Below are 27,026 nucleotides of genomic sequence, written 5' to 3'. Positions count from 1 at the left end.
CCCATCAGAACATAGCTGCTCGGCTCACAAAGGAATAGACGTGGTCAGCAACAATACTCAGGCAGGCTGTGGTAGTGAAACAATGCTCAATTGGTTCTAAGGGAGCCAAAGACTGCCAAGAAAATACTCCCCAAACCATTACACCAGCAGTCTGAACTGTTGATCAAAGGCAGGATGGATCAGTGCTTTCATGTTGTTGATATTTTATTCTGATTCCGTCTGAATGTCGCAGCAGGAATCAAGACTGATAAGACTGGGCAGCATTTTTCCAATCTTCTGTTTCCTGTGCAATTTATAGGAGTTGCACACACCAGGTGATCTTCTGCTGCTGTGGCTGATCTGCTTTGAGGTTTAACATGTGTTCAGATATGCTCTTCTGCATAGCTTGGATGTGATTAATGGTTATTAAAGTTACTCTTTACTTTCTATTACCTCGAAGCAGTCTGACTATACTTCAGGATGTCAGCGTGACCATGTGTACATGGATCTAAATGGACCCAATTATTGCTATGTGATTAAATATTTGCATTATTAAACAATTGAACAGATGTACCAGTGACTGCCAGTGATTGTATGTGCAAAGGTTGGATTGCAATTTGACGTGAATATACAAAAACCATAGTGACAAAACAACACGCACCCAGAGACCTGTGGAATTGATATTTTCATAAAGCATATGTGCAACAAGACAACCTATTAGAGAAAATTTTCATACATCAGTATGAAGGAGCAACTTTGTAAGGCTTTGTTTTTATATACTAAAAAAAAGTCAGCTGATTTGAGGGGTCAGATTTTATGGATCTTTTATGGAATGATCTTCCTGTCTTGTTTGACTCATTATGTCTTAATGTGTACCAGATGCTCTGATCTCTGTCTGATATCCCAGCTTTGTGTGTCCATTCTCTTGTCTAGACATCATCACTGGGCATTTTTTTTTTACTGTTATTATCTCAGTCTAGTCAAGTTCATTTGCCCTTTTCGCTCAAATTGAACTTCCCAAATATTTTACAATGTGTTCTGATATGAATTTTCTCTCTCGTCTTCCCCTCCCTTTCCTGTGTCCTCCCATTAGGCTCCAGGGCTACCGTATTCTGAGATCACATGACCATCAGCCAATCCCGTCCCCCGCCCCTCCCGATGTGCTCCTCCCCTCACGACGTTGCCTCACCAGCGCAGTCTAGACCTGCCCACTGAGTGCCCCCCGCCCTGCCACGCCCACCCTGAAGGACGAAAGCCTCTCAGACGAGTCAAATCCACCCAGGTCTGAAGGTCCACCCGTCACATGAGACAAACCAGCAAAAATCACACACGGCGAGCCTGGCCAAAATTCGCCATCTGCTAAGGACCAGACGGAGACAGAGACCTGCCCTCCTTACCTTGCACTGTCCTGTTTGTCATCCACGGTGGCCTACCTTCTCCTTTGGGTGAAAAAGACCCATTTCATGACTCGCCAAAGCCAGAGCTGTTAAAGCAATACTGTTTCCTGCTTTCTTGTCCAGTTTTTCCACAAAGACTATAAAGACTGTTGGCTGGTGATGACTTGATATTTTAAAAACAACAACAACAACAACAAAAACAATTAAAAAAACAACTCAGCAGCGCTGAGGGTTTGGGGATCGAAGAAAATCCCGGGCACAAGTGAATTGCCCTCAAGACCATTTTGTAACACTCAGGATGATTAAATAGAAACAAGCAGAGGACAGGAATAAGAACAAAGACCTTTATAATAAGAATACACGTACCATCGAGAGTATTAACATTTTCTTTTGTCCTCAAAGTCAATAAGAGATGCTGTCAAAGAGAAAGCACTTTTGTAAATTATAGCACAGATGAACCGACTAAGTGTTCACGAAACTGTGTTGTATCCTATTTTCTTTTATTTTATATTGTGTGACGTGATAGAAGAGAGATTTATACACACCACAGCTGTGCTCGTGATGCCACGTGTTTTGTGGCATCATTTAATTCATCCTCGAAGTGAACAGCATTTGATTTTCACCAACTTTCCAAATATCCTTATTCCTTTCTATTCAGGTGTGTGTTCTAAATGTACTGTAGGATTAATCTCCATCCTGTGAAACATTATGGAGAGCTCTGTGATTTGACATACTGCCTGTTCCAATGTGAAAGTCTGTAAAAACAAAATCCCTTTTGTCTGTTTCCCTCGTCCCCTTTTTTAACACTTCCATGCATCGTCTTTTATTCCAGAGTACATTCATCTAAATACTGGACACCTGTATGATGTTTCCTACATTTATATCAGCTGGTGTTTCCAAAACTAGTCTGTAATAAGAGTGGTTATGACATCAGTTTGCTGCAGTTCATGCATCTGTCCTGTCTAGTTGTTCCTAGCTCCATCAGTGTTTCCTCTCACCGATTCTCTAACAGTGATGGCACAGACCAGTGTGTAAGACAGAGGTAAGCCCTCTGAGCTGTGTATACTTTTGTACAGAATATAGGTTTTTTTTTTACACAGTATATACCACATTATGTTTTATTGTGTGAAAAATGTGAAGCTACCTGAAGCTGTCTTGTATGAACATGAGTAGTAGCCTGATCTAAAGCAGGAATGTAGCACAGCGGAGAAGTGTGTGAAATCTAAAAGCATAAAATTGGGGTGTTTGGCTCACAACTTGCTTGCTTCTGCTCAGTTCAAAAGGACACTCCAGGGAGGGTATACTACTCTACACACTGGGTTATATAAAGAAGACGTTGTTAAGGTTTTATTAAGCGTGTGTGTGCGTGCGTGTGCATATTTGTGTGTATGTTTATAATGAGCACATTGTATGGCAGCATAACTGTTAATTTGGCAATCTGTTTTCTTAAGTTAAACTGTCAAAAGTAGCTGCTATAATTACACACTTGTACATGTGTGTAACTGCAGGCCTTCGAAGGACCCCTGCCAAGGCTTCTTAACAATGCCTGTTATAGCAGGTGCTCATTATAGCTCTGTGATTACCTACGGTGAAACTTTGTAAATAACTGAAGAGATAGAGAATACCATAACTGTCTAAATAATGTTATTTTCATGTTGAAATGTCACTGTTTTGTATTTATTTACCAAAATAAATCACAATTATAACACACCGCTTGGTGAATTACATTTTCTAATTTTCACTTTGTTTGCTACCGTTAATGAGGATATGGATTTTATGTGTTACTCTTTTTTTGTTGCATGGTCTTATTTGAAATACCGGACATTCAGTAGTGGTGCATGCTGCACATGCAAGTGACGGTTTTTGGACAATTTGTTTCAGTTGGGCAGCTAGCAAGAATGGTAAATGGACCGGTTCTTATATAGCACTTTACTACTCTGCCTGAGCACTCAAAGCACTTTATATAACTTGCCATTCACACAAATATTCACTATGCTTTGGTGCTTTTTATATAACTTTAACATACATTCATACTCTGTGTCAAAGAGCAACTTGGGGTTAGTATCTTGCCCCATTACAAGAATTCTGCATGCAGTCTGGATCAAACCACCAACCAACCACCAATTAGTAGATGACCCATTCTAGCCAAACCCAACTACCCCCAGCTACAGCCACCCCTGAGTCCTGGGTTCAAATCCACAGGCGGCTGAGGCTTTTCTGTGTAATTCCACCCACAGTCTAATGACATACACAGGGTTAGGTTTATTAGCAATACTAAACCAGCCATAGGTCTCTCTCTGTGTTAGCGCTGAATCACCTGTCCCAGGTGTACCCTTTACTTGCCCTATTTTAGCCTCCCTGTGACCCTGAATTAGATAGCTGAAGAAAATGGACAAATGGTTTCTGTTAATCTTGACAACAGTGACCAGAAAAATCAATCTCCTCCTTCACTACATCCATGAAGCGTCTCTGTGGTCTTCCTCTTTTCCTCTTCCCTGACAGCACCCTTTATTTTGCTTTGACTTTTTTGGATTTTTAGAGAACAAAGTAAACATACAAAGTGCTAAAGAATAAGAATGTACAAATTTGAAAAATGCAAAAATAACTTCACTGGAACTTAAAGCAATTTCAAATTCAGTGGAAACAATTGAAAACAAGTACACATGGTTTAAAGAAGCAAAACAATACAAATAAATCACACTTATCTCACAGAGTTCTTCGTGCAGGGAATTACACAGTCGTGCTGCTGAGAGTGCACGGGCTTGATCATCTTTAGTGTCCTGACAAGTCTTTGGCATTACTTATAAAGGTCATGTTGGAAGATCTCAGGCAATATTATATGGAGTCAGCAGTTTATGGATGCAGAGCGCATCCACAAACCGACTATGCAGCGATTTAAAAACCAGCAATAATATTTTTTAAACTATTTTAAGACAGTGAAGGTCTACAAGGAAAGTCTTTTGATGCCAGTGTATGTTATGATGGGCGATGCTGGAATAATCAAGTAGTACAGGCTGAAATAAATGAATCTACTATCCCTCCTCTTTACATGTCCAAATCATCTCAACCCATCATGGGACAAATTCAATAAAAACAGCTGCAGTGGTGTGCTGACTTTGCCCCTAAAAGAATTTCTAAAAACTCCTTTTTTCCCCCTGGAAATTATACTAATATCACCATTTTTGCCATTGTGTAATTGTGCCATAGATTTGAATATGAGTGCCATGTCTCTCTATTATAATGTCTCTGACTGAAATGAACCAGATCCACAGTGGTTATCCAACCACAGGGCACTGCTAGAGGTGTCTAGAGTCAGAACTAGACGGACAGAATATAAGGCTGGTGATTTTAACATTGCAGCTGATTGGTGTTAGACATTTTAAATGAAACACCGGCGTGACTGATTACAAGAATTCTAGCCGGGACAGTGTGACTGTGACCCAGCACGCCACTAGATGGAATTCAATTTCCATTTTTCCTGCTGCTGTATGTCATGACATGCGATGATCTGTGGGAAAGATCTGTCTGTGCTCAGGTTCTGGAGTCATGATCCAGTTTCACACATCTGCACAATACATACTACAAGTACTCAGTGTATTGTACAGCACACCGTTTTGCTATTTCGACACAAAAAGACTTTATATTAGAAATTAGGGCTTGACTCAAACTGTGATCTTAGATTCTCACTACACTTCACAAAAAGGGTTTCTCTTATGTGAAGTGTTCCTGGAGATACCACAACAACCACAATTAGTCTGCATCTGTGATTTCTTCACTCATTTCCTTTTTAGGAAAATAATAAATAAATATAAAATAATAAAATTCTCATCAACATCATATTCTGAAAAGCCGACTCTTACTAATTTTGTCAATTTCACAGTGTAAACACTACAGGGTTTGTTGTAAAGCATGCAGGCAGTAATGGGAAAGTACTGCCCCTTAGTGGTCTTAATTGAACTTCTTGTTTAAGATGTACCAATCAACACATGAAATGTATTTACATATGCACTTGCATTTAATTATCTAACGCGCACTTGGAAGTACATTTGTCTAAATCTGTCTTTATCAATATACTATTAAAATCTGCAGCATTTCGGGATTGCAGCTTTATTCCTTGTGAATCTGCAGAAACGTGGCTCAAAACGTTGAAGCAGATAACTGTGGACACAGGGTGGCACTGTTTACCATGGTTACTGGGAAAGGGAAGCGCAAGAGAGGAGCTTTCAGGACTCACCAGCTTTAATGTTTATGAAATCAAACCCCACATTATGAATGTAAAAATATGCTAAAAGAGAAAATTTTATTTATTTATTTGTTGTGGCTTGAGACCTCTGCTGGCCCGGGAGCAGGCATTATTCGTCAACTAATAAATGCAATGCAATATGGCACAATTACTTTGCAATAAAGACAAAGGCAATTTCTCTCCCTCTCTTTTCTCTCTCAATTGCCCCAATCTCTTCCCGCCCCTCTTTGTGTTCCTTTGAGTTTGTGTTTGTCAGTCTTGTTAATAGCAACACAAATACACACATGCACACACGCACGCACGCACTCACACACACACGCAAACAGAGAACTCTCTGCACTCTCTCGACAACATTATCTTTTCCGGAAATTGCTTCTCAAGCACAGCCAGAGCCCCATTAGAAAAGAAGAGCGCTACGCTGTAACCTTTTTAAAAAGCCATTAGTGATGCACCTGCTTCTCTCTCTGTTCCTATTTGTCTCTCTTGTTAACACTGACACACGCATACACACACTAACAGACACACACACATTTTCTACATCCTGATTGCCAGCATCCCCATTCCCAATCGTACGAACTGGCTACTGAGCAAAAGCACACATCCACTCCAATTAGAGTATGAATCACTTACATCTTGAAGTTCTGCCTCAGAGTGCAAAACCACTCAATTTAATAATTTATGTGTGCTATTCTAATGACTTGTGACCGTTAAATTAGTGTTTTGGACATGAGTAATTCTCTCTCAAAGCTAGACACTGAGAAAACAGGATGGATATTTTGTAACATGTCAAGCCACTAGAGCTGATATAGGCCATCTGAGATGAATGATGAACTTGATTTGGGTGATTAGAATGTGTTAATATCACTTTAAGTGCAGTCAGAGATAGATCAGCGGTTATGACAGAACATAATGCGCGAGACGTAAACACGCGAACACGAGAAGCACACATATCTGTTAAGATACCTGTGTGAAAGAGAAAGGATTCCACTGATTTTAAACATCAAAATGTTATTAAATGTCTTGGGGAGGAGTACTACAAGTGTAAAAAACTAAAAAAAAAAGTAGTATAAAGCCTTTTGTGGTTCCAGAGGGAGCCGTGTGAAGTTTTATAAATTGCCTCAAAGCACTTGGATCTGAAGACAACAAGCTTGAAAATGGAACAAATCTGAGGTGGAGTTAGAAAGAATGAGCTAGCCAGGCTGGGAGAGCAGACTGATGTTACATTAACATCAAAATACATGTGTGAAATCTAATACTGGCTAGTACAGCAGCTCTTCTACATATAGCCTACTACTTTCAGCACATACACACACAAAAGGACAAAAGAAAATTAGCATTTTTATAAATGTAGTGATGCAATTTATCAGAATGCCATGACCATCCACTCAGTTATATAGCAGAGCAATCAACTATAAAAAAAAAATGAAAATGAGGAAGGGTTGTAAAAGTAGAATTTGGTGCAGAGCTATTGCGTTGTATTGTGCTGAGGCTTCAGCTAAATATCTGGACCTGATGCATGGATTTTGATCTGGATTTTTTTTTTTTTACCTGTTCATCGTGAGTGAGACAGTTTTAAAGAAGTGCAAATGTAATTACACCATTAAACCTTCTGAGGAAAAAAATGAAAAATGTAAAACATATCTGGCTCTCACCCGAGACCAAACTGCTCATAGGCATTCAATTTATGTATTAAAGGGTCATGTATGACTGACTGCGCTTCTATGTGTGCGTTTCCTTGAGTACGTTCATGCTTGTCTGTGTGCGCCTTTGTGTGTGTGCGTGTCTGTGATTTCCTGTGATAAGCTGAACTTTACTCCCTGACTAAGTGTTTGGTAGTAATGGCCTTGATCCCTGAGTCACACGCTGTCTGGGACTGAACCGCTATGCATGTGTGTTTGAGAGAGAGACAGAGAAAAAGAAGCAGAGACTGAGGATGAGAGAGAGAAAGAGAAAGAGAAGTATCAAGGGGGGGGGGTAGTCAAATGAGTGTGGTTTATCGCATCCCAAAACAAACCAGAGGCCTCTGAGTAATAAAAAGGCACTATCTGTCATAGTAAATTCCAAATAGTGGTTGTTGCCTTGCTGCAGTCTCCTGATTATCCTCAGTGGTCTGCCTCTGACAATTATGAAGCCATTAACACTGCGAGTGTGAGTGCACATATATACACGTTTGTGTGTGTGTGTGTGTGTGTATATATATATGTGTGTGTGTCCAAAAGAGAAAGGAGAGAGATACAGAGACGCTATGGCTGCTGATTTGAAGAAATATGCTTTCATTTATTTTATGGCCCTGGAGGCTCCAGTGCCTTACAGCATCAGCCTTCTGGGCTCTCAAACATTAAATTTACATGTTTGCTGCCTTTCTGCTATTGTTACTGATGCCTCTGACCAAATCAGAGACAGTAAGGCACAAAGAAAGAAATGGATTAAAAAACAAATCATACACAAAAGTTACTAGAAAAGGGTGTATACAGACTATCTCGTGTGTCGGCCATTACTGAGCACTTGGCAATCATACACATGCACACACTCTAATGGTTTTGAGCGGTCAGCCCTTTTACACACCGCCAAATGAGGAGATGAGCAAAAATGTCTTTACCACCAATCCTATCCAGCATGTCTAATAAGGAAGACCATCCGCTGAATATATAAGAGAAAGATTGTTAAAAGGAACACAGACACTCCACCGGGGGAATATACAGTAGAAATCTTTTTGAGACTCTGCAGCAAACGCCCTTAATCAAGTGCAACTATAAATACGCACACGATAATTGGAAGAATATGTAGTCTGTGGTATACATTGTCATTAAAACACTCTGAGAATCCAGATTCATTCTCTGTAGTGAGAAATCTGTAAATCTACACTAAGTGGTCGAAATCTTTTATCCGTTTGGGTTGCAGTGAGGATTCTACTGAAAACCGCTGAAAAGTGGGCTCAGCGACACATCCGAAAATCGCTGTCAGTGAACACAGTTGGTCTCTGCATCCATGAATGAAAGTTAAATCTCTGTCACGCAAAGATAAAACAAATATGAACAAGAGCCAGAAATGCCACTCCCAAGCTCACTTTAGATGGGCAGAAAAGTTGTACTATCAGGTAACCAATCAAAAGCTAAAATTCTTTTTGAGAAACGGTGGATGCCACACCCTGCAGCCCAAAGACCAAGAGGACCACCTAGCACGGCATGGATGACTCAAACTTCTGTGAAGGCAGCGCCAATTCTGCACAGGATACGTGTGTTTTGGACTAACGTATGCTGCAATCACGACAAAATCTTTTCCAGTGTAGGCCTTTCTTATTTAAGCAAGGTAAAGCCAAGAAACCTTGTGCACACAGTACGAGCGTCCAGGTGCAAAACTGGGCTGGCTGCATATCATATCTGTCACCTATATAAAACATCTGGCCCATTGTGCAATAAAAATACAGCATTCTAAAAGCCTTGAACTGTTGAGCAAGACTGAGGAAAGATATCACTTCCACAACTACAGATATCCTCAGTTCTCCCCCAAAAGGAGTGTTATTTGATGAAGAATAATGAAACACAGAGTGAACATAAAATGTGTTGCTGGCTGTAAATTTTAAAATGGTCCCATTAAATCAACATCAACAACAATGACAAACAACAGAACCCTCTTTTAAGTGGGCAAATAAGTACTACATTCGGTTTCCCCTCCAAAGAGATGCAGCTAAATGAGATTTTAAAACAAACTGAGCCAACGGTAAGTATATGTAATGCCAAATGTAACGCACTGCAACAGCCCAGACCTTTAAGTCAATAACAGCACAAACTAAAATCTAAAATGACCATGGGGTTGAAGCAATATCGTGAAAGATTAAAACCTGGCTGTTGCTCCAGATTGCATTGTTTTTTCCAGGTTTGTTCACTCACATTATTTAGAATATTAGTCAGACTGCTGCGGGCTCAAAGCATCACGAATCCACGAACAATGAACTACAAAACGTGACACCTGTGATAAATACAGATTTCGTGTGAAAGCCGCCCACATATAATATTTTTTGCATAGGAAAATTAAAAACAACAACAACAACAACAACAAAAAGGCACCGTGTGCTACAGCCAGCGGGCGAATTAATCAACCAGTGTTGCATTCGATGTGTAAAGCCAATATTTCTATTTTCTTTCTCTAGGGCCTGCCAGTGGTCCATTATGGCCCTGGACTTGGGGACCGCTGCACTATGGGCGGGGGGCATTGGTCCTTGTCGGCGTGGTTTTATGGAGGCATGGACAAGAAAGAAAGAAAGAAAGAGAAGAGGAGGAGGGGATAAGAATCAGAGGTGGGGGAAAAGAGAGGTGAGAGGTTGCAGATGAGTTGCATGGCATGGGATAGTGATGCTGCTGCATAGGCTCCATCGCTCCATCCCTCCCTCGGAGAGAATGGAAAAAACAAGGAGTGGTTATGTGATTCCCCACATGCAGGGTGAGGAGCGCACAGTGGAGAAAAGGAATAGCGGGGAGGGGGGCGTTTCCCTGCACAGCACAGTCTATTATCACCACACTTGAGCATGGATACGTTGTACAGCATATGGAGCGGCTTTTTCAGCTGACATAAAGGTGGACGTGGCGGTAAGTTAAATGTCTTTGTTTTTTTCGCTTTCATTAACCACGAAAAGCGATTTGGGCATAGTTCGCAGCACGGCGTTGTTGCTCAGGGTCCCGTCACTTTACACTGTCCTGTTTATTAAAGATATTTTGTTGATAATCCCTGAAGTGAAGAAAACAAGACTTGTAGATTTCTGCTTCATTAGCCGCTTTGCAGCACAGCATGGCATGAGATTACGCCCTATCAATTTGTCGCTGGCACGCTTTAGGATTTGATAACTAAACAGGTTGGTCCCAGCAGCCTCACTCCCAAATGCCTATCAGATTACTTGATGCGAATTGTACCTGCATGCAGCTTAGGCTAATATTTAACCACAACAGCATGCCAACGTGTCTTCCTCCTTTGTATCCGGTTGGGGGGGGAAGAAGAACGAAAAAAAGAAAAAAGAAAAGATGCTTAAAAATCTCTTTCACGCTCCCTGCAAAGGGTTAAGGATTCAATCCACGCCTGCCACTCTGAACTGGGTTCTCCTTGTCAGTAGAAGCGGATGTATTTACAAACAAAGAAAGCTTAATATCCAAGCCTGTCACGTAGGGGACAGGTGCTGGCTATCTGCAATTTTTACAGTGGTGTGTGTGGTTGTCTGGTTATCTGGGCTAGTAGGCCAACTGGAGCCTATGCATTAAGATTAAAGAAACCAAAGTGTCTCTTTTAAGTTTGTCACTAAAAGTTTGGCCCAAGGCTGATGGGCTGGATTCTTATTCTGCACTATAGGCTGAATTTTTTGCAATTGCCATCGCTGGGTCGTTTAGTTTTTGTCTGTGTGGTGACTATAAGACCCCACAGTGTAGCAAAAAAGAAAAAAAATGACTGGAAAGATTTGCTGTTGCAGGCATAAGCATAAACATCCTCATAACAGTGCCTTTAGTTCCAAGCAATTAAGCAGTAATGTGCAAGCAGCAGCTCAGCATCCGCTTAGTCTGTCTCCATCTCAAGACTGTCTTGTCTTTGCCCCTGGCACAGCCACTTGTGATTCTGCATCCTATCTGAAATACCAGGTACATTAAATGATTGATAAGTCTATTGCATCAGACATAAATATGAAACACAGACCGATTTTCTTTCATTAGGCCCTCCAGCTGGAGCCAGTTCAATTTCAATCAAGTCAATTCAGGAAATGGATTTTCTTATAAATGCGAGCCAGATGTCGTTTGCTGCGAAATGAAGTTCTTACCAAGTCTATGCAGAAATTATTAGAATTATAAAATGTGCATGCAGGGCAAGTTCATATGATTGTGAACGTAAAAAGGAGGCGAGAAAAAAAGGCCTGCCTGTCTGTACACTCAAAACTGCTGCCACAGGCACACCCATATGTGAGTGTCTTGCTATCATAGCTTAACCCCCGCATACACGGCTAAAACCACACTGAAGCATGTCTTCAAATTACATGAAGACATTCCAGTGACACCGAGCAGACACAGACCGGTCCTGAGTAGTGAAGAGGGCAGCAGCAGGGTGTATTTTTACACCAGATCTCTGACACCTACGTACATCTCTTCACAGCTCTTGGTGAGAACAGAAGACACGTCCACTTGAGTTGTCATCATCAGCAGCCCAGACATGGACAGTTGGGATGGAGGAAGAGGCAAGATGCGAAGGGGAGAGATGAGGCGAGAAGACTAGAGAAGTATAGGTAATGAGGGAGGCGTCAAGATCTTGTCGATGTGATGGCCCTAGCTAGTTTTGGCACTTCTCGCAGAATGACAGCAGGATAGGAAGTAGACTATCACCAGAGTCTGAGAGGTGAGGGGTTTTGTCAGTGGCAAATGGGAACTTTTGAGGGGTGTCAGGTTCCCTGAAGTGCACCTCTGATAGGTGATTGGTTCGTGTGTGTGTGTGAAAATGGATAAACAAGCTGATCCGAGGATAACAAAGGGATAAAAGGGTAAATGCGTGGCAAAGAGAGGGAAAGGCAGCAGAGGGATCACAATGATTAGAGAGGAAAGGTTAAGTGGAAAAGTGAGAGATGAGAGGAGAAAAAGAAAAGAAAAGAGAGTGCATCAAGTCAGGTTTGTAAACTAGTTTGTTTCCGGGGGGAACTGTCTGTGGTGCTGATGTAACCCCGACAACTCCCACCCCCTCTTTTCCCAATAAAATCTCCTTCTCCCTCATTCTCTCCTACTCAGCTATTGACTGACAGCTACTGTGGCTCTAATTGGCAAGTGTGGATAGGGGAGAGTAGAGCTTATTCTCCATGGGACGGACCAAGCAAGAGAGAAAGAGAGTGTGTGTTGAGGTGGGGAGGAGATGGGGGACGTATCCAGGGAAGTGGTCCAACAATAGTTGAGGGGAGAGGAGACAAAGCAAAGGAAGAAGGGAATAGATGGTCAAACGGAGTCGTAAACAGTATGAAGGAAGACAGCGGGTGAGGAGGGGAGGATGGAGGTGAGGACTAAACATCTGTTTGGTAATCACTCTCTCCCCTCAGTGCAGTGTAACACATACTGACACCTATTTGATAATTGGTGAGCCTGCCCTCTCCCTCAGCGCTTGGCTAAATGGTTGCTTGATACTGGGGAGAGCACAGGGACTAGCTGTTGGCAGTGTAATCTGTTTACTTGGTGCAGCTCAGGTACAGACGCATAGCAGGCTGCCTGCGTGTCTGTGTGTGGATGTATGCGTTGCTGTTGCTTACAGTCGGGCTATCAGTCTAACAGTGTGCTCGAGATGTGACTGCGTGTGTTAAATGCGTATTATAACCTCAGAGCAATGCCGCTCCCTTGTCATTCAAGGATAAAAAATGAAAAAGAAAAATGATCTCTTTTGTCTCTTTTATCCCAGGTGCTGTCCTTAAAGATGTGCCTCCACACAGACCTACTTCAACACTGCAATCTTATTCAGAGTGCAGAAGCTGAAGGGAAGCACACAGAAAAGGAAAGTGAGCTCCACAGTCGAGAGGAGAAAGAAAGTAATAGAGGGGAGGAGGTGGGCATTTCTGCTCCTGTCTCGACCACGGGTATTCTTGGGTTGATAATACAGATGTGGATGTTATTGCTTGAGAATACGCGTAGTCGAGCGGAAGCTTTATCATCAGCACTGGACCATAAACAGAACATTGCTCAGAGCCCAGGCAGACACATTTAAATGTATAGTCAAACTGAGGCATTTGGTGATTTTTAATTAAGCGCCCAGAGGTGACTTTTTATGGCAAAGGCTTATTTTGTTTAATCAGAAAGGGTTTTTATTTTTAAATAGAATCCAATCGAGGCCAGCAGGAGCCCAAATCCAATCCAGCCAATGAAAGGGTTTTATCATCGCAGTTTTATCAACCATGTCAACCCTTTACACCTGTGGAGGAAATGAGTTTGTGTCATTGGCTAGATTCAGCCTCCCCTGCAGAGGTGCTGGTGGGAAAGACTTGTACCATGCCACTAAGCTAAACCCCCAGGCATTAGTTCAGGGAGCTTAACACAAAAGTCTTCAGACTTAGACGTTAATTCCAAATTCTTGATTGCATATCCTTGTCATTCAGTCGTGCACACAAGTGATCCTATAATCTTATCAGTTGATGGGTGTCTTTCACAGACCTTCACACTCTGCACTGAACATTTTCCTGAAGCTGAGCAGAAATTTCAAGTTAAAAGAAAAAAACTAGCCGTGTGTTCCTGGACTTCACATCCCCCAGGCAAGGGGATAATATATTATATTATAACTGTGCATAAGCATCGTACCGCTGCACTTGCAACCACTGTTGCATTCCTATTTTCGAATCTTGCTAAAAATGTGTGTTTGATGCCCGTAGCAGCAACAGTAGACAGTACCACATGAGGACATGTCAAGGCTTGCACCCATGGCTGACATTTCAGCGTTCAGCTCAGCTGACTGGCTGTCACGATGGAGATCCAGACCCACATTCGCATATACGCTCAAGTGCCTGAATGTTCACATAATCTAGATGCTGGTAGGAAAATCGGGGATTGAGGGATCTCACAAAAATAGGCATATAGATAGATCTCACATATATGACTCACGGTGCAGCTAGTAGGTTCACTGGGTCCGCGTGCCAGTGAGGAAATAAGGGATTGACTGATTTTATGGTTAACTATTTTTAGTCAGAATGATGGATGTTTATGTTCTTTATTGATCAAGCTGAGGTGTGGGTTTGAAAAATTCCCGGACGTTTGGGCGTGCTGATTAATCAGGTAGCAGCTGTGTTCGAATAAAACATTTTACATTTTGGGCGCATTTTGCTAAGTATTATAAATTAGAAAATCAGCATTTCATTGCGAATTCAGCAATACATTAGCATCTGGTTATGTCCGTGATAAATTACACCCTTATCATTCACACGATTTCTTACTACTGTGTAAGCAAATCTCTTAAGAGTGTGTAATTATAATTTATACAAATTTCACTCCGTGGTTGCATAAACTTGTTGATTGGGCAAAGCCATTTCTGCGGTTTGGCGTGTATTTGTGTGTGCGCTTCTAAGCAACAAAATGACTATTGTGAGCACAGCTCCAGGTGCCTAGCAACCAAATCGCTGTTTCCTTGGCAACAGTTGCCTTGCACTCACTGTGTGGGTGATTGGCAGCCTTGACAACGGAGACGGAGTGACACTTGACCTCGCGTGCTGAATGGGAGAGGAGAAAGAAGAAGCGAGAAATAGAAGAGAGGGGGAGGCAGTGGGAGGGGACGTGCAGAGACAGAGAAGAGACTAAGTGATAATCATTCTCCATTGTAATCATCCTCCAGCATGTTTCATAAGGCGTCGTCAATACCTCTCCAGCTGGGGTCCATCATCAAACACAATACACAGTACAGTGCTCGCATGCATGGACACACTCTTCCTGGGTGGAGAGCCCAGGCAGGCACTCCACATCTCATCTATTATCACTCAGCCCTGCCTGGTGCACAACCTTGCTACGCTGTGTCTTCTTTCATTTGTGATCTGCTACATCCTCCACTCCGTGGGGATGAATGGATACTGGACTCCTAAAATGCGTCACGGTCACAAATGCCACAAGACAGTAGATAAGGAGCTGCACAGAGACGTTTAATTCCAAATAGGTGCCATCGTTTTCTTTGGAACATTTAAATTACTGTAATTGATTAAATCAGCGTTTTGGTTTTCTCCATCTACCCTTTTGTTAGCTGAGGGAGGGTTTCATTGTGCTGTGCGGAATTTCCTATATATCAGAAATCGTATTTTTGACTCTGTGTTTAAAGATATCAAAGGATCAAAACTGCACAAACGCCAAAAAAAACAAACTGTTTTGCTTTTAGCGCGAAGCATACTGTACAATACAAACCCAGTTTGATGAAGGCTCTGTAAAGTTGTGTAAAGGGCCAATTAAAAATGAAATGCAATTATTTGACGATCATAATGGTTCCAACACTTTTCAAAAAAGCTGCAACAAGGTGCTGTTTGCTGCTGTTGCATTTTTTTAAACACCTCTCTGTAAACATTTGGGACCGAGGAGACCATTTTTGAAAGCAGGGTGTTTTACATTACTTGCTTACATTAAGATTTTAGCAGTTACAGGCTTCTTTTTATTTTTCTTTGTTTCATAGTGTGCCAAATGTTTATAGTAGGTGACAGCTCTGGACTGCCGGCAGTTTTAGCACCAGGACTCTGTTATCACACAGCATTGCAGTTATAATACATATTGAATGTGGTCTGGCATTGTCTTGCTGAAATAAAACAAGGCTTTCCCTGAAAAGATGTTGTCTGGATTGAAGCATATGTTGCTCACTATTAATGGCACCTTAACAGATGTCATTCGCAGAAACGCCTTCCCTTTGGATTGCATGCTAATCACAAATCAGATCACATCCCTCTCCTCTTATCCAAGATGATTTTTTAAATGTTTTTTTCTCCTTTTTTTTTCACATGGTAGTTTTAACCCCGATTTGTGGGTGGAGTGATTAACTATATTTTCTAATAATGGTTTCCTAAAATTAGCGGTGCCCATTGTGTATACACTTTTCTGTGGATGCTCTTAATGATATCATGTACCATAAATTATAAAAATCCTAAAATGATTTCTCCTGTGCAGTCTGCGACAGTGGTGAACTCCCTATGTTTGCTTCTGAGATGCTAATTGTAACCATTCATGTTACTAATTAACCTCATGAGCACTGGCGCGTTATTAATATTTATGCAGTGATTCTATGTAAAGCCTACGGTGTAGCATATGCAAGTTGCCGACGCCCTTTCCAGCATTTACATCTTTATACAAGTGTTTGCCGTTATGCCGTATGTACGGTGTGGATTAAACACGCGAGTATACGACCACTGTGAAACTGTGCAAAACACAAAACATGTTGCTGCTGTCCAATTCAAAAAAAATAAAATTTTTAATTTTCATCATTCTGTTGTCTTTGTACCATTTTTAATTAATACTGCCTTTCAAATTATTTCAAAGATAATAATTTGAAATTATAAGATGGCCTTGTAAATAAGTTTAATGTTTTTTTAACAATGTGGGGAAACATCTTTCAATCATTCAACCTTTCAAGGAAGCAAATCTCTTCTAATTGTGCTTGTACACACACACACACACACACACAGTCATGTCGGTTATCATTTTACATTTCTGTTATTCTGTTGGAATATTTTAATATCACATAAAATATATAAGGTGGCAAGCCTAATTACTTTAACAATTCTTAGTAAAAAACTAATTAAGTCATCTGTCTCTTTGTAGAGCCACCGATTGCCGTAAAAATGTTACAAAAAAAATAATCACATTAATAAGCCAGACTTTAACAGGGTTGTGTGTTTTTTCTCATTAAGATCTGGACAATGTGGTGTATTTGGAGGCAAGCCCACACACACACACACATTCTTGCTTCCATAAATACTTATTAGCACCCCAAGTGTTTATGAACATGTGGGTGAAAATCCAAGAATTTGTTTTTGTAATATTTACTAAGCTACAGTAGCATGCTGTTTCTATAATTTACAGAGTATTTCTGCAAAACGAAACTGCTTCTTCCCATTAAACGGCAGACGTGAGATCAACAGGACAGGTAAGTCAGAAAACATAACATACTGCTTGGATTTGGAATTTTCATCAGATTTGTGGAGCGTAATAAAAAATGTAATAATGATGGGGTTACCCTTAAGTCTCTACCACAGGATCAAAATCAAACATATCCATTAAGTAAACATTAAACAAAACAGCTCTGATTCATGATACCTAAAACAGATGGCTGAGTAGGAGAGTGTCATAGAGCATAAACTACTGACTTCAAGGCATCGAAATACTGCACATTACTGCATATACATGCCCATTAAAAGAACATTTGTGCATCTTAAAATTATTTTATTTCATGAACATATAACCTAAAGACATCAGAAACAGAAACTGAATGGATTAAAAACATTTCAAAACTCATGAACTCAGCAGCTCAGCATGAATCTTGAACATCTTGTTCCTCTCTAGAGTGGAATGACCTAATGCTGTGACACAGATGTCTGAGTGACTGCATTATGACCAGAATCTGTAACATCATACTTAAATCTGAGTAATCATTATAGATTACACACACACACACACACATACACACAAAGCTCATGATTAGCTATTTCAGTGACATTTTCCAGCACTGCAGTTGGACTGAACAAACATCCGGCTCAGGATTCCTTGTACCAAGACTGTATAAATCATTAAAAAAACAAGACAATTTTTACTCTTCAACTAGATCGAGTTGCTTGTGTCAGACTTTGAAAAACTGTAGGAATAATACTCAAGAGTTGTCCATTTTAAAATCAACCTACTCACCATATTCATAGTTTCTTTCATGATACAAATATTCATATTAAAATATTCAAATGCTAAGATGTGAATATGTTCGCTTGCATAATCTTTGTATCTCTTAGATATCTCTAGCAGTTAGAAACTAAATACCTGGAAGCATTTTTTCAATGCAAAATACTTTATTTTAAAAGAATGGACCTAGATGATCACCAATAAGGTCCCCCAACCAACCACCCACCCAAAAAAGAAGCTGTATTTTTAAAACAGACAGCTCTGCTAAATGTGTAAAGATAAATCAGGGTACACTGCACAGAACAAATTATGTAATAAATCTCAAGAGTCAAAACTAGAGTTGTGAGCTGAAACCTTAAACAGAAAGGGGAGAACTCTTCACCACCTTTCTGACAGGTGTAGAGACAAAGCGCAACATGTCATACTCTGAAATCAGGCCTGCTAGAAGGAAAACAGCCGGCCTCACAATGTGCAACAAAATGTCTGTAGCTAGCTAAAATAGATTAGATTTTACTATCAGTTTAATTATTGTAGCATCCATGTCTAGTTAGCTGTTAGAAAGTTAATGCTAGGTATGTGTCGGCAACAGAGTACCCACAAATTTGACATTTGGATATTTTATTTATCAGTAGTTGCACATTTTCTCCCATTTCTGCTGCTGATTCAAGCTCAGTTTTTTGTTTGGCAGCTTATAAAGAGTTCAAGAACCTGCAAAGCGGCCATTGGGCAATTGACAGCTTTTTGTGAACAGGAACATGTGACAAGCATGCATCAAGCAATGCAAAAAGAAAAAGAAAAAAAAAAGGTTTTCCTCTTCAGTGTGGGTAGAACTTAACTGCGCTCTGTTTCTAACCATTTTCATGAGTTCTATTGATTGGCTGCTTCACAGGCGTCTATCCAATCACTATACACATCAACTGGCTCTGACAGATCTGAGGAAGAATGGATTAAGGATAAAAAAACGATGCTGTTGCTTAAAAATAAAAACATCCACAGACAGAGAATGAGGTGAACTTTAAAAATCAATACAAAGTTCCAGTTATTACAATGTGTTTGAGCAAATCGCATTCTGAAGCCAGGTTATTTATTGGAAGTAAAATAAACAAATTAACATTTTCCAAAGGTCTCCTGCCTTTCTAAGCTTGTACCACAACATTTTTATTACTCTGATAAAATTAAACAGTTCCTCATATTGGTCTCAGACTACACGGAGATGGAAAAATGACGTGACCTGCTGTTGTTTAAAGTATAATAATATAGTTTGATTATATAACCTTTATTTAAAGTCAGCCTACCACCTCTTTTTTCCTGATAATTTAACCTTGTCTCCCAGCTGTCAACAACCAAGTATTTCAGTCATTTGATATCATTAAATTGCTCATATGACCTACAATTAAGCTCTCAAGATATCTGATTTAATCTATGTGGTTACTGTGGCCAAGTGAAAACAAGATAACGGTATTATTTTTTCCCAAAACAAATACTGATTTAGTTATGCACCAGTTAGTTTTTAGGTGGACTTACTACATAGTCAACCTGAGATAAGTTAGAAGCTATGGTCATATGCACGGTATATGAAAGAGACACTGTCTCATTTCAGTGATGTGGTGAGGCAATGAAGGCAAATGCTGATGTTGACATTTAAGGCAGGTTTCCTAAGACGAGCTATTAGTAAAACATATAGGGCCTCACAAAGAAAGAAAGAAAGAAATGACCAACAACCTGACCACCTGCATATGTATGACCAAGGTTTTAGCCTAATGCCACTCTATATTATTCAAAGAGGCAGTATACAACAAATTAAGCTCAATACAGCCAGTTTCTTTGCTTTAATGTGCTTGTCAAAGCCTATAACCCTAGATAACCACTGTTGTGATGCACGTTATAAACTTTCTCCATTAAGAGTGTTCTGCTTCAGGCTCTGTGGGCGCTCACATAAAATCATGTGGATTTTCTTCCACGTGAAATGATACCTGTGAGTGCCACCTACACTTCACAGATGTTATCAGATAATGACAATACAATGCTGTCTAAAAATCCACCAAGAACATAAAACATATAATAGTAAAGAACAAGACCGGTACAAAAGAAAAGGTCAGGAGATTACTCCTGCGGCAAATCTTGGGATTAATCGCACAGAGCGGTAAAACAAACACTTTAAATTAAGTTAATTACATAATAACCGCTTGAGCCTCAGTGCCTTTTTAACACTAAGCCACAACCTTCTAGGTAACTTGATGTGCACCTCCAGAGAAATGCAACTAAATGTCGGATCAACGCATACCACGATTACTTTGACGGGGTGCATGGTTGCAGTGCAGGGATAAAATGAGTTTCTGGTTACAACGTAAGCTAGGACGTAGATTTCCTGCAGAAGAATAAATCAATTTTAAGAATAATTGAATTTTACACCAAAACTCTAAAGATAACCTACTCTCAACCAGGTTGTGTGTTCAGCATAGGTTTTTATCAAGGTAAAACGAGATCACTTTTGTGACAAAGAAAACGCTGACTTTAAGCGCAACATAGCTCAACAAGCCATTAAACTGGTTTTATAGTACATCCCTATGAACTTCTTTAACCCCTGAATAATGTATGAGCTAATATTTTATTTTGTCAAACTACTTTTCCTCATATAAAAAATTAATTTAAATGTGCAAAGATAATAAAATAACAAGAAACTGCTCTGCCTTATATTTGCTTTGCTGCTATATGAGAAAGAGAGCTGCCACCTAAATAAGGATACAGGTAATGGGGGTCTGGAACTCCTCCAAGCAGACTGTACATGATATTATCCCAGTGTTTCTGCTTCTCTCCCTGTTGAAAGACAAAGCGAGAAGAAGCGTCAGAGACCACCAATCACCTAAGAAATCTACCTACGAACCATAGACCAGGTGTGTTTAGGTGGGCACTATACATTTTGACATCACATGACTTCTCGTGGTTGCAGAAAGGACATGTGAACTGAGTTTCCAGATCCCCCGTCATCTTCTTCTTTGGAGGAGGCTTTCTTTTGGATTTGCGACGACCCATTTTACACAAAGGGAATCGAGTCTGAGTGAAAGAAACAAAAATCACACTGCTTCAACAAAGACGGCACGTACACTGGACCAACAGCACCATATATATGTGAGAATATTTGCTAAAAGAACAACACCAGCTGCTAGTTGCTGCTGGTGCCCCACACTGTTGTTAACAGGCTAACGTTAGCATGTTTGTTGTTGCTCTCTCGTGCAATACAAATCGTCTCGCGATAGAAAAAAATACTTAATGCTATATTCTATTTCATTATACCTCAACTATCCCCACATATTAAACACAGAATGACCGGTAAACGTTATGTATTGATAGTTTACCTTTTCTTGTTGAAAACACACGCTACCGTTTTGCGGAAACGGCTTCCGTTGGCTCCAGCACCCGTAACTCTTCGCGTTACGTAATTGGAGAAGAGTGTGAGCGTCGTGGCCTGCTATTGGCTAGCTGACGTGTCTGTTAACTGCCTGATAGTGACGACAAAGATCTTGGCGCTGCCTATTCCCACGTGGTGGCGACAGAAGCTTGTTCAGGTTTGCCTTTGTTTTCTAAAGAAATAAAATAATATAAAATAAAAACCTCAGTTTTGCTGTTTTGACATGCTCCACATCTCGCAAGGTTAACATTGGTCAAATGTGCTTCGATTTCTAGTCAGCAACAGTAGCTCAACACTGTTAAGATGCTGGTTTGATTCGCTCAGTTCAGCTTGGTTAACCGATTCAGGGAGCTAATTTGCGTTCTACTGGTTAAAGCCGAAAACAAAGTGCAGTGAACAACAGTTTGTTTGGCATATTTGTCACACTTACATGTTTCAGATCATTTTTAAACTTCTTAGACAAAGATAACCAGAGTAAGGGTATAAAAGAACTACAGTACTCTAATCAGGCTGAGATAATTCCTGTTGTTTCTTATTTGGCGCTCATGGGCATGTGGGTGTGTGTTTTGTGAATGACCCTTTATGAGATATTGTTTGTTTTATTGTTGTTATAATTATTTGTAATGTAACCTAGCACGTGACTGGAGGTGAAAATTAGCTTTATGCTAACTCTGATATAAAGTATCATAATGGCAACATTTATGTTAATATTGTACATCATTTATTTTCAAATAAAACCAATAGAGCATATAGTAAAATAACATTTTTAAATTATAATTTAATTTATTAAAGTGGGTAGTTATCTAAACCCCACCTGGCCCTGTGTGAAAAGAGCAATTGCCCCAAAGTCTAATAACTGTTTTTTTCACCCTTGGCATCAGAATTAGAATTCGAATTCAACTTTATTGTCATTGCACATGTCACAAGTACAAGGCAAAGAAATGCAATGAGGCGTTTGAGATAACTGGCAGTGAGACTTTAACTTTACTGTAGAGGAATTTTGGCCAGCTCTAAATTCAGCCAAACTGAAGGGTTTTAAAGCATAAACAGTCTAAGGTCATGTCAAAGCCTCTCGATTTCCTTTAAATCTGGACTTTGGGGGTTGACTTGCTGATATGTTTCAGATCATTGTCTTCCTGCATAACCTAATTGCAATTGAACTTCAGGGCATGAACTGATGGCCAGTTCATTCTTCTTCAGGATTTTCTGGTAAAGAGGAGAATTAATGGTTCAATCAATTACTGCAAGTCATCTAAATCCTGAAGCACCAAAGCAACTCAAACCACCACTCTACCACCACCATGTTTGACTGTAGGTATGATGTTATTTTTAATGAACTGCTGTGTTATATTTACATCAGATGTAACAGGACCCAAACTGTTGTCTCATACAGAACATTTTCCCAAAAGTCTTTGAGATAATCAAGATCTCTTTGGCAAATATGAACAAGCCTTTGTGTTCAAGCTACATGTGTTAAATGTATGATTTGTGGTGCGTTATTTTAACAGCGTTCATAGAGGTTTCCTACAGAGTTGAAGATGTTCTGTATTTAAAAAAAAACAAAAAAAACATTGTGGAGCTACAAACATTGCACTACTGATCTAATGAAGGGTGAGACGAGAAAATAAGAAAAGGTTGTTTATAAGGGCGTGAATCCTCAGAACTGATAAGCTGGAGTCCTCCACAATTCAGCTTGTTTTCTGTTTTCTATCTGTTAAAGAATCTACATTAAAACACGTTATGATCATGCATGAGGACAAGGATGTTTTCATTATGCTACACATTTGATTCTTAAAGTTATTTTCTTTACATGGTAGCAATGTGGACAGTAAAGGTGGTCAGCCTGGGAGTGGTGGCCCTCTCCCTCAGTCTGGAGCTGCTCTTTTGGCTCTTCAGTCGTCGCCGATCTGAAAGAATCACCAATAAGGTCCTCTTCTTCCCCTCAGAGGTGGCTTGTGTGGAGCACATCTTCTCTCCCACGTTACCTCAGTAAGTGGAACATCAGTGAAACTTGAAGTAATTATTGTTTTCCTATATCGCTGCCAAAGATGTTACAATGTCTATTAACTTCACCTCTTTTTAAAATCATTTTTCATCTACTTAAGTATTTTTTTCACATGAAATGAACCCTGAAAGCTAAACTTTACTTAAGTGGTCATGAATTATGACAGGTGATCTTTTGTTTTCTGCTCTTCCAGCTCCCATGTCTGCTCATTGCCTCATGGTGTAGACACCTCTTTCTCTCGTCTTCTCCGCTACATCCTGTCTGCTTGCTCTTCTCTGGACTTGTGTCTTTTTTCTTTTTCCAACATGGATCTGAGTAGGGCTGTACTACTGCTGCATAGCAGGGGCGTAACCATCCGAGTCCTCACTGACAAGGTCTACTCGGCCATCAGTGGCTCCCAGATCGGCGTCCTCCGCAAAGCCGGTAAGGGAGGAGATTTTTTTTTTTATATATATATATATATATATATATGAAATGTTTTGGAAGCATACATATATATTGTAACTTGAGTCAGTGTGTGACTCAGGGTGCTATTGTTGCAAAGTGTCTCATAAATCTCACACAGGCCACTGAGACATACTGTATGTAGTCCTTTGGGTGGTGTTATTGGTTAAAAAAAACAGTCACACTAACCTCTGAGATCATTATTATAGATACGAGAAGGATGACTCAGGTCCTGCTCAAGAAATGCTGCTCAGTTTATGTTCTTTGACTTTAAGTGTCATTGTTACTATCACTGGGTTCCTTAGTTGTGATTAGAGAGAGATAAAAGGAGCTGTCTGTGTGAATGGAGGTTGCCGCTACAAGCCCTCCTATGAGTCAGACTAATCATTCTCTGAAAGATTTTGTGTCACGTGTCTGACTCATGCTGTCTCACTTTCTCTGCAGCCCTCTCTGCATTTAATAGATTACTCCAACCATATATCAGCCTCTGGAAACATATATCAACAATATCCCTTTTACTGCTGAACTTTGGGTCCTGTCGTCAGTAAGCTAGAACCCCCCCCCCCCCCCACACACACACACACACACACACACCCACACACACAATTATTTCCAAAAACCAATCAGCAAAACCTTTCCATTTTTGATTTGTCTGCCCTAATAAGTCTGAGCCGTCTTTGCAGCTTTTTGCACTTAGCTAACTAACTATATATCACACCTATATTTGATTGAGTCTGTCCCTTTTCTTCTGTTTCTGTCCCTTATGCACTCTCGCTCATACTCTTTGAACTATTATATTAGCTGTACATCCACCGGTGAAAATGACACCATCTTCACCAGTGTATTTTATTTTCCAACTGCAGGGCACTGGAGATCTTTGTGGTTCTTTAATGAGACACTCAACTTTAATACAATGTAACCCTTTTTATTTTATTTTTATTTTTTTTGCAAGACAGAAGCTTTAAGTAAGAATTAAGTAAGTGCAAAACTGGCAGCCAGACAGCAAAGTGTGTCTCTTCAGAGAGAAAGTGTGTGTGTTTTTGTGTGCATGTGTGTATTGACTGCAAATCACACGAAAACCACTTTGGCACAAAGAACAGTCAACGTCTCTTTTCTTCTTATTATATTTCATCATTATCTTGTGGAGCTTCTTGAACCGCTGTACATAAATAAACACAGGGGTAAAGGTTATCATCACTTAAGATAGTCAAGAGTTCATTTGTTAAACATTTTAACAAGGATGATAAAACAGATTCTGAAAAAGATCTTGTCTTTCTTCGGTTTGCTAAAAAGCCATTTCTGGTAATGTGGGTTTTTTTTAAGAGGCATGCACTTGCCAAATTCAAGAGAAGATTTGCATGACTAATCTGTGAGAGTAATCTGCAGGCCAATCTAAAAATTAGCAGTCTGCCGGGTAATGCATACTGAGATCCAACATCCTCCTTATGATCATTTCCGTACAAAACAACTGAAGAACAGAGAAACACTTAATGCATTAAAAAAACTCGGTCTCAGTGCTGTAGTTTAGATCAGAATGTTTTACATTTTTTACTTTATATTGCCTGTTTAAAACCCACAAGTTCACTGTGTTGCAGTGCATATGAGTTAATGTTAGACTTTCAGATGCACATAACAGTCACATTTACAAAAAATATACAGATATACAGTCTTTGCATGTTATATATATATATTTTTTTATATTCCAAGAAAAGGTAACCATAATGGAAATAAGTAGTGAGTGTCCTAAATATTTCATGAGAGGCTGATGTGGTGTTAGGTAATCCTATATGTGGTCAAAGCGCGCAGGTTTTAATGCGGTTACATTTCGTCTGCTTACAATACCTTTGTATTTTACAGGTCCTCTGGGTCCTCAGTTTTCCACACCATCCATTTAGAAACACATATGTAACAGTCTTTCAATCTTTAAAGGTGTAGCACTAAAGAGATCGTTACATACATACTGTACTTTTAAAAACCACCATTTTCCCTTTTGAGGCGCATTGAATTTTTGTGCAGAATTTCACAGTAAGTAGATGAAGGGAAACAAGCGCTGTATACTGTAAGGCATTAAAGAGTTTCCCTTCCTTCCTCCTGCCTATCCACCCTCTGCTCCCTAGGGATCTGCGTGCGGTGCGATGTGAGCGCCGTCCACATGCATCACAAGTTTGCAGTGGTGGATGGCCGCACGCTCATCACCGGCTCCCTCAACTGGACGCTGACAGCAGTGCAGAGCAACATGGAGAACATCATCATCACCGAGGAGCCCGACCTGGTTCAGCCTTTCGTCAAGGAGTTCTGCAGGCTATGGGGGCTCAATGATTCGGCCCAGTACCTCAGTTCATTGACTGATTAGCTATGATGAATACTGAGTGAGGATTCAAAAAAAAAAGTGGCCTTTTCTTTTTTTTCCAGAGGCTATGTTTAGGTTTCGAGAGACTTCATTCATGTTAATGTAACAGCATTACTGTGTGTAGATAACAGAAGTATTAAAAGTTAGATTTTTTTATGCTTATGATTCATAACACTGTTATGTGATTTAGCTGGCTAAGTGTGAAGTTAAAGGTTTTGTGGTTTTAGATGAAAACAAAGCCTTTGAGGTGCTAACTGCTTGACTGGCCTGCTGTTGTTCCACTGCTTTTCACAACCCTGCAACATTAACGCGTTTAGGTTCTACAATGTTTTTTCTTTGTGTGTATTCCTCTGTTTTAGGATCTGAATACTTGTTTTTCGTTTGTTATTCTACTTTATATATTCAGTGTTGTTTTTATAGGTTTTGTCACAGGTTGACAAAAGTTATTAATAAAATTAGCTTTTTTAGGATCTTAGATTATCAAGCTGACGTCGTTTCTCATTTAAACAATAATATTAATAGGTGGTTCATTCCATGGAAGTAAAGAGAAAATCTATAATATAGATTGTGTTTAATGTCCTTTGTCAAATCTACATACAGTTCTTTGTTTATAGCGTAAATAAGAGTTGTTTATTATAGTTTGTTATTGCAGGCAAACGCCAATAAAACCTGAATAAAAGTCTTTGTTTGTTGTAAAAATGATCCTGTAGGTGTAGGGTTCTTCCTTTCTGACATGATTCACTTCATTTCATTTCACCTGAAGCGTTTTGTAGCAGTAATATCACTTGAGATTTCCCAACGAGTGAAGATAATCGGGTCGGGACATGATTAATGTGCCCTGGTGTGCATGACTACTTG

The 27,026-nt window shown here is 39.9% G+C and overlaps 3 protein-coding genes and 1 long non-coding RNA gene across 10 annotated transcripts in view; 3 read left to right on the top strand and 1 right to left on the bottom strand.

Moving 5' to 3' along the window:
• LOC146707968 (phospholipid phosphatase-related protein type 5-like) overlaps window positions 1-3,086 on the top strand; it is a 66,482-nt gene extending 63,396 nt beyond the window's left edge. Inside the window, exon 8 of one of the 2 annotated variants that reach the window (XM_085459618.1) lies at window positions 1,073-3,086. In XM_085459618.1, the coding sequence (XP_085315744.1) occupies window positions 1,073-1,181 (109 nt within the window). In that variant the 3' untranslated portion in view covers window positions 1,182-3,086. The remainder of the gene's footprint in view (window positions 1-1,072) is intronic. The other variant, XM_085459619.1, reaches the window with a different exon arrangement.
• A 6,968-nt stretch (window positions 3,087-10,054) lies between these two features.
• Window positions 10,055-16,555, top strand: LOC146707967 (uncharacterized). Its single transcript, XR_014920895.1, has 2 exons — window positions 10,055-10,205; window positions 11,746-16,555. It is a non-coding gene; the product is annotated as an uncharacterized LOC146707967 (long non-coding RNA).
• A 79-nt stretch (window positions 16,556-16,634) lies between these two features.
• Window positions 16,635-20,993, bottom strand: LOC146707966 (transcription elongation factor 1 homolog). Its single transcript, XM_085459617.1, has 3 exons — window positions 20,878-20,993; window positions 20,707-20,777; window positions 16,635-18,892 (listed from the first exon to the last, which is right to left on the bottom strand). Exons 1-3 carry the CDS (start codon window positions 20,991-20,993, stop codon window positions 18,828-18,830), a joined length of 252 nt encoding a protein of 83 aa, XP_085315743.1. The 3' UTR covers window positions 16,635-18,827.
• A 19-nt stretch (window positions 20,994-21,012) lies between these two features.
• On the top strand, window positions 21,013-26,870 carry pld6 (phospholipase D family, member 6). 6 transcript variants are annotated; one of them, XM_085459612.1, is made up of 5 exons: window positions 21,013-21,089; window positions 22,570-22,680; window positions 23,187-23,358; window positions 23,568-23,797; window positions 25,936-26,870. In XM_085459612.1, the coding sequence occupies exons 2-5, from the start codon at window positions 22,671-22,673 to the stop codon at window positions 26,169-26,171; spliced, it is 648 nt and encodes a 215-aa protein (XP_085315738.1). In that variant the 5' UTR covers window positions 21,013-21,089; window positions 22,570-22,670; the 3' UTR covers window positions 26,172-26,870. The 6 variants fall into 6 exon arrangements, with proteins under 6 accessions (XP_085315738.1, XP_085315742.1, XP_085315741.1 ...); XM_085459611.1 differs by lacking the exon at window positions 21,013-21,089 and adding an exon at window positions 21,453-21,526; XM_085459610.1 differs by lacking the exon at window positions 21,013-21,089 and adding an exon at window positions 21,460-21,526 and having other exon boundaries at window positions 22,536-22,680.
• The last annotated feature ends 156 nt before the right edge of the window (window positions 26,871-27,026 follow it).

Source organism: Copadichromis virginalis, linkage group LG6 (assembly GCF_057382275.1).
Source record: "Copadichromis virginalis isolate Kocher_CV1m ecotype Utaka linkage group LG6, C_Virginalis_male_GT1.1, whole genome shotgun sequence".
NCBI lineage: Eukaryota > Metazoa > Chordata > Actinopteri > Cichliformes > Cichlidae > Copadichromis > Copadichromis virginalis.
Note: the sequence above shows the minus strand (reverse complement) of the source record. Positions and strands in the feature narration are given on the sequence as shown.

Bases quoted from the DNA above. Each gene is read 5' to 3' on its own strand.
- LOC146707966 (XM_085459617.1), bottom strand. From the start codon at position 20,993: ATGGGTCGTCGCAAATCCAAAAGAAAGCCTCCTCCAAAGAAGAAGATG. The intron at 20,778-20,877 runs GTATAGTGCCCA...GTCTTTCAACAG, and splicing joins AAGTCATGTGATGTCAAAAT to GGAGAGAAGCAGAAACACTG. The intron at 18,893-20,706 runs GTATCCTTATTT...ATTCTTCCTCAG, and splicing joins GTTCCAGACCCCCATTACCT to ATCTGTCAGAGCCAGTTGAT.
- pld6 (XM_085459612.1), top strand. The intron at 23,359-23,567 runs GTAAGTGGAACA...CTGCTCTTCCAG, and splicing joins TTCTCTCCCACGTTACCTCA to CTCCCATGTCTGCTCATTGC. The intron at 23,798-25,935 runs GTAAGGGAGGAG...TCTGCTCCCTAG, and splicing joins CGGCGTCCTCCGCAAAGCCG to GGATCTGCGTGCGGTGCGAT.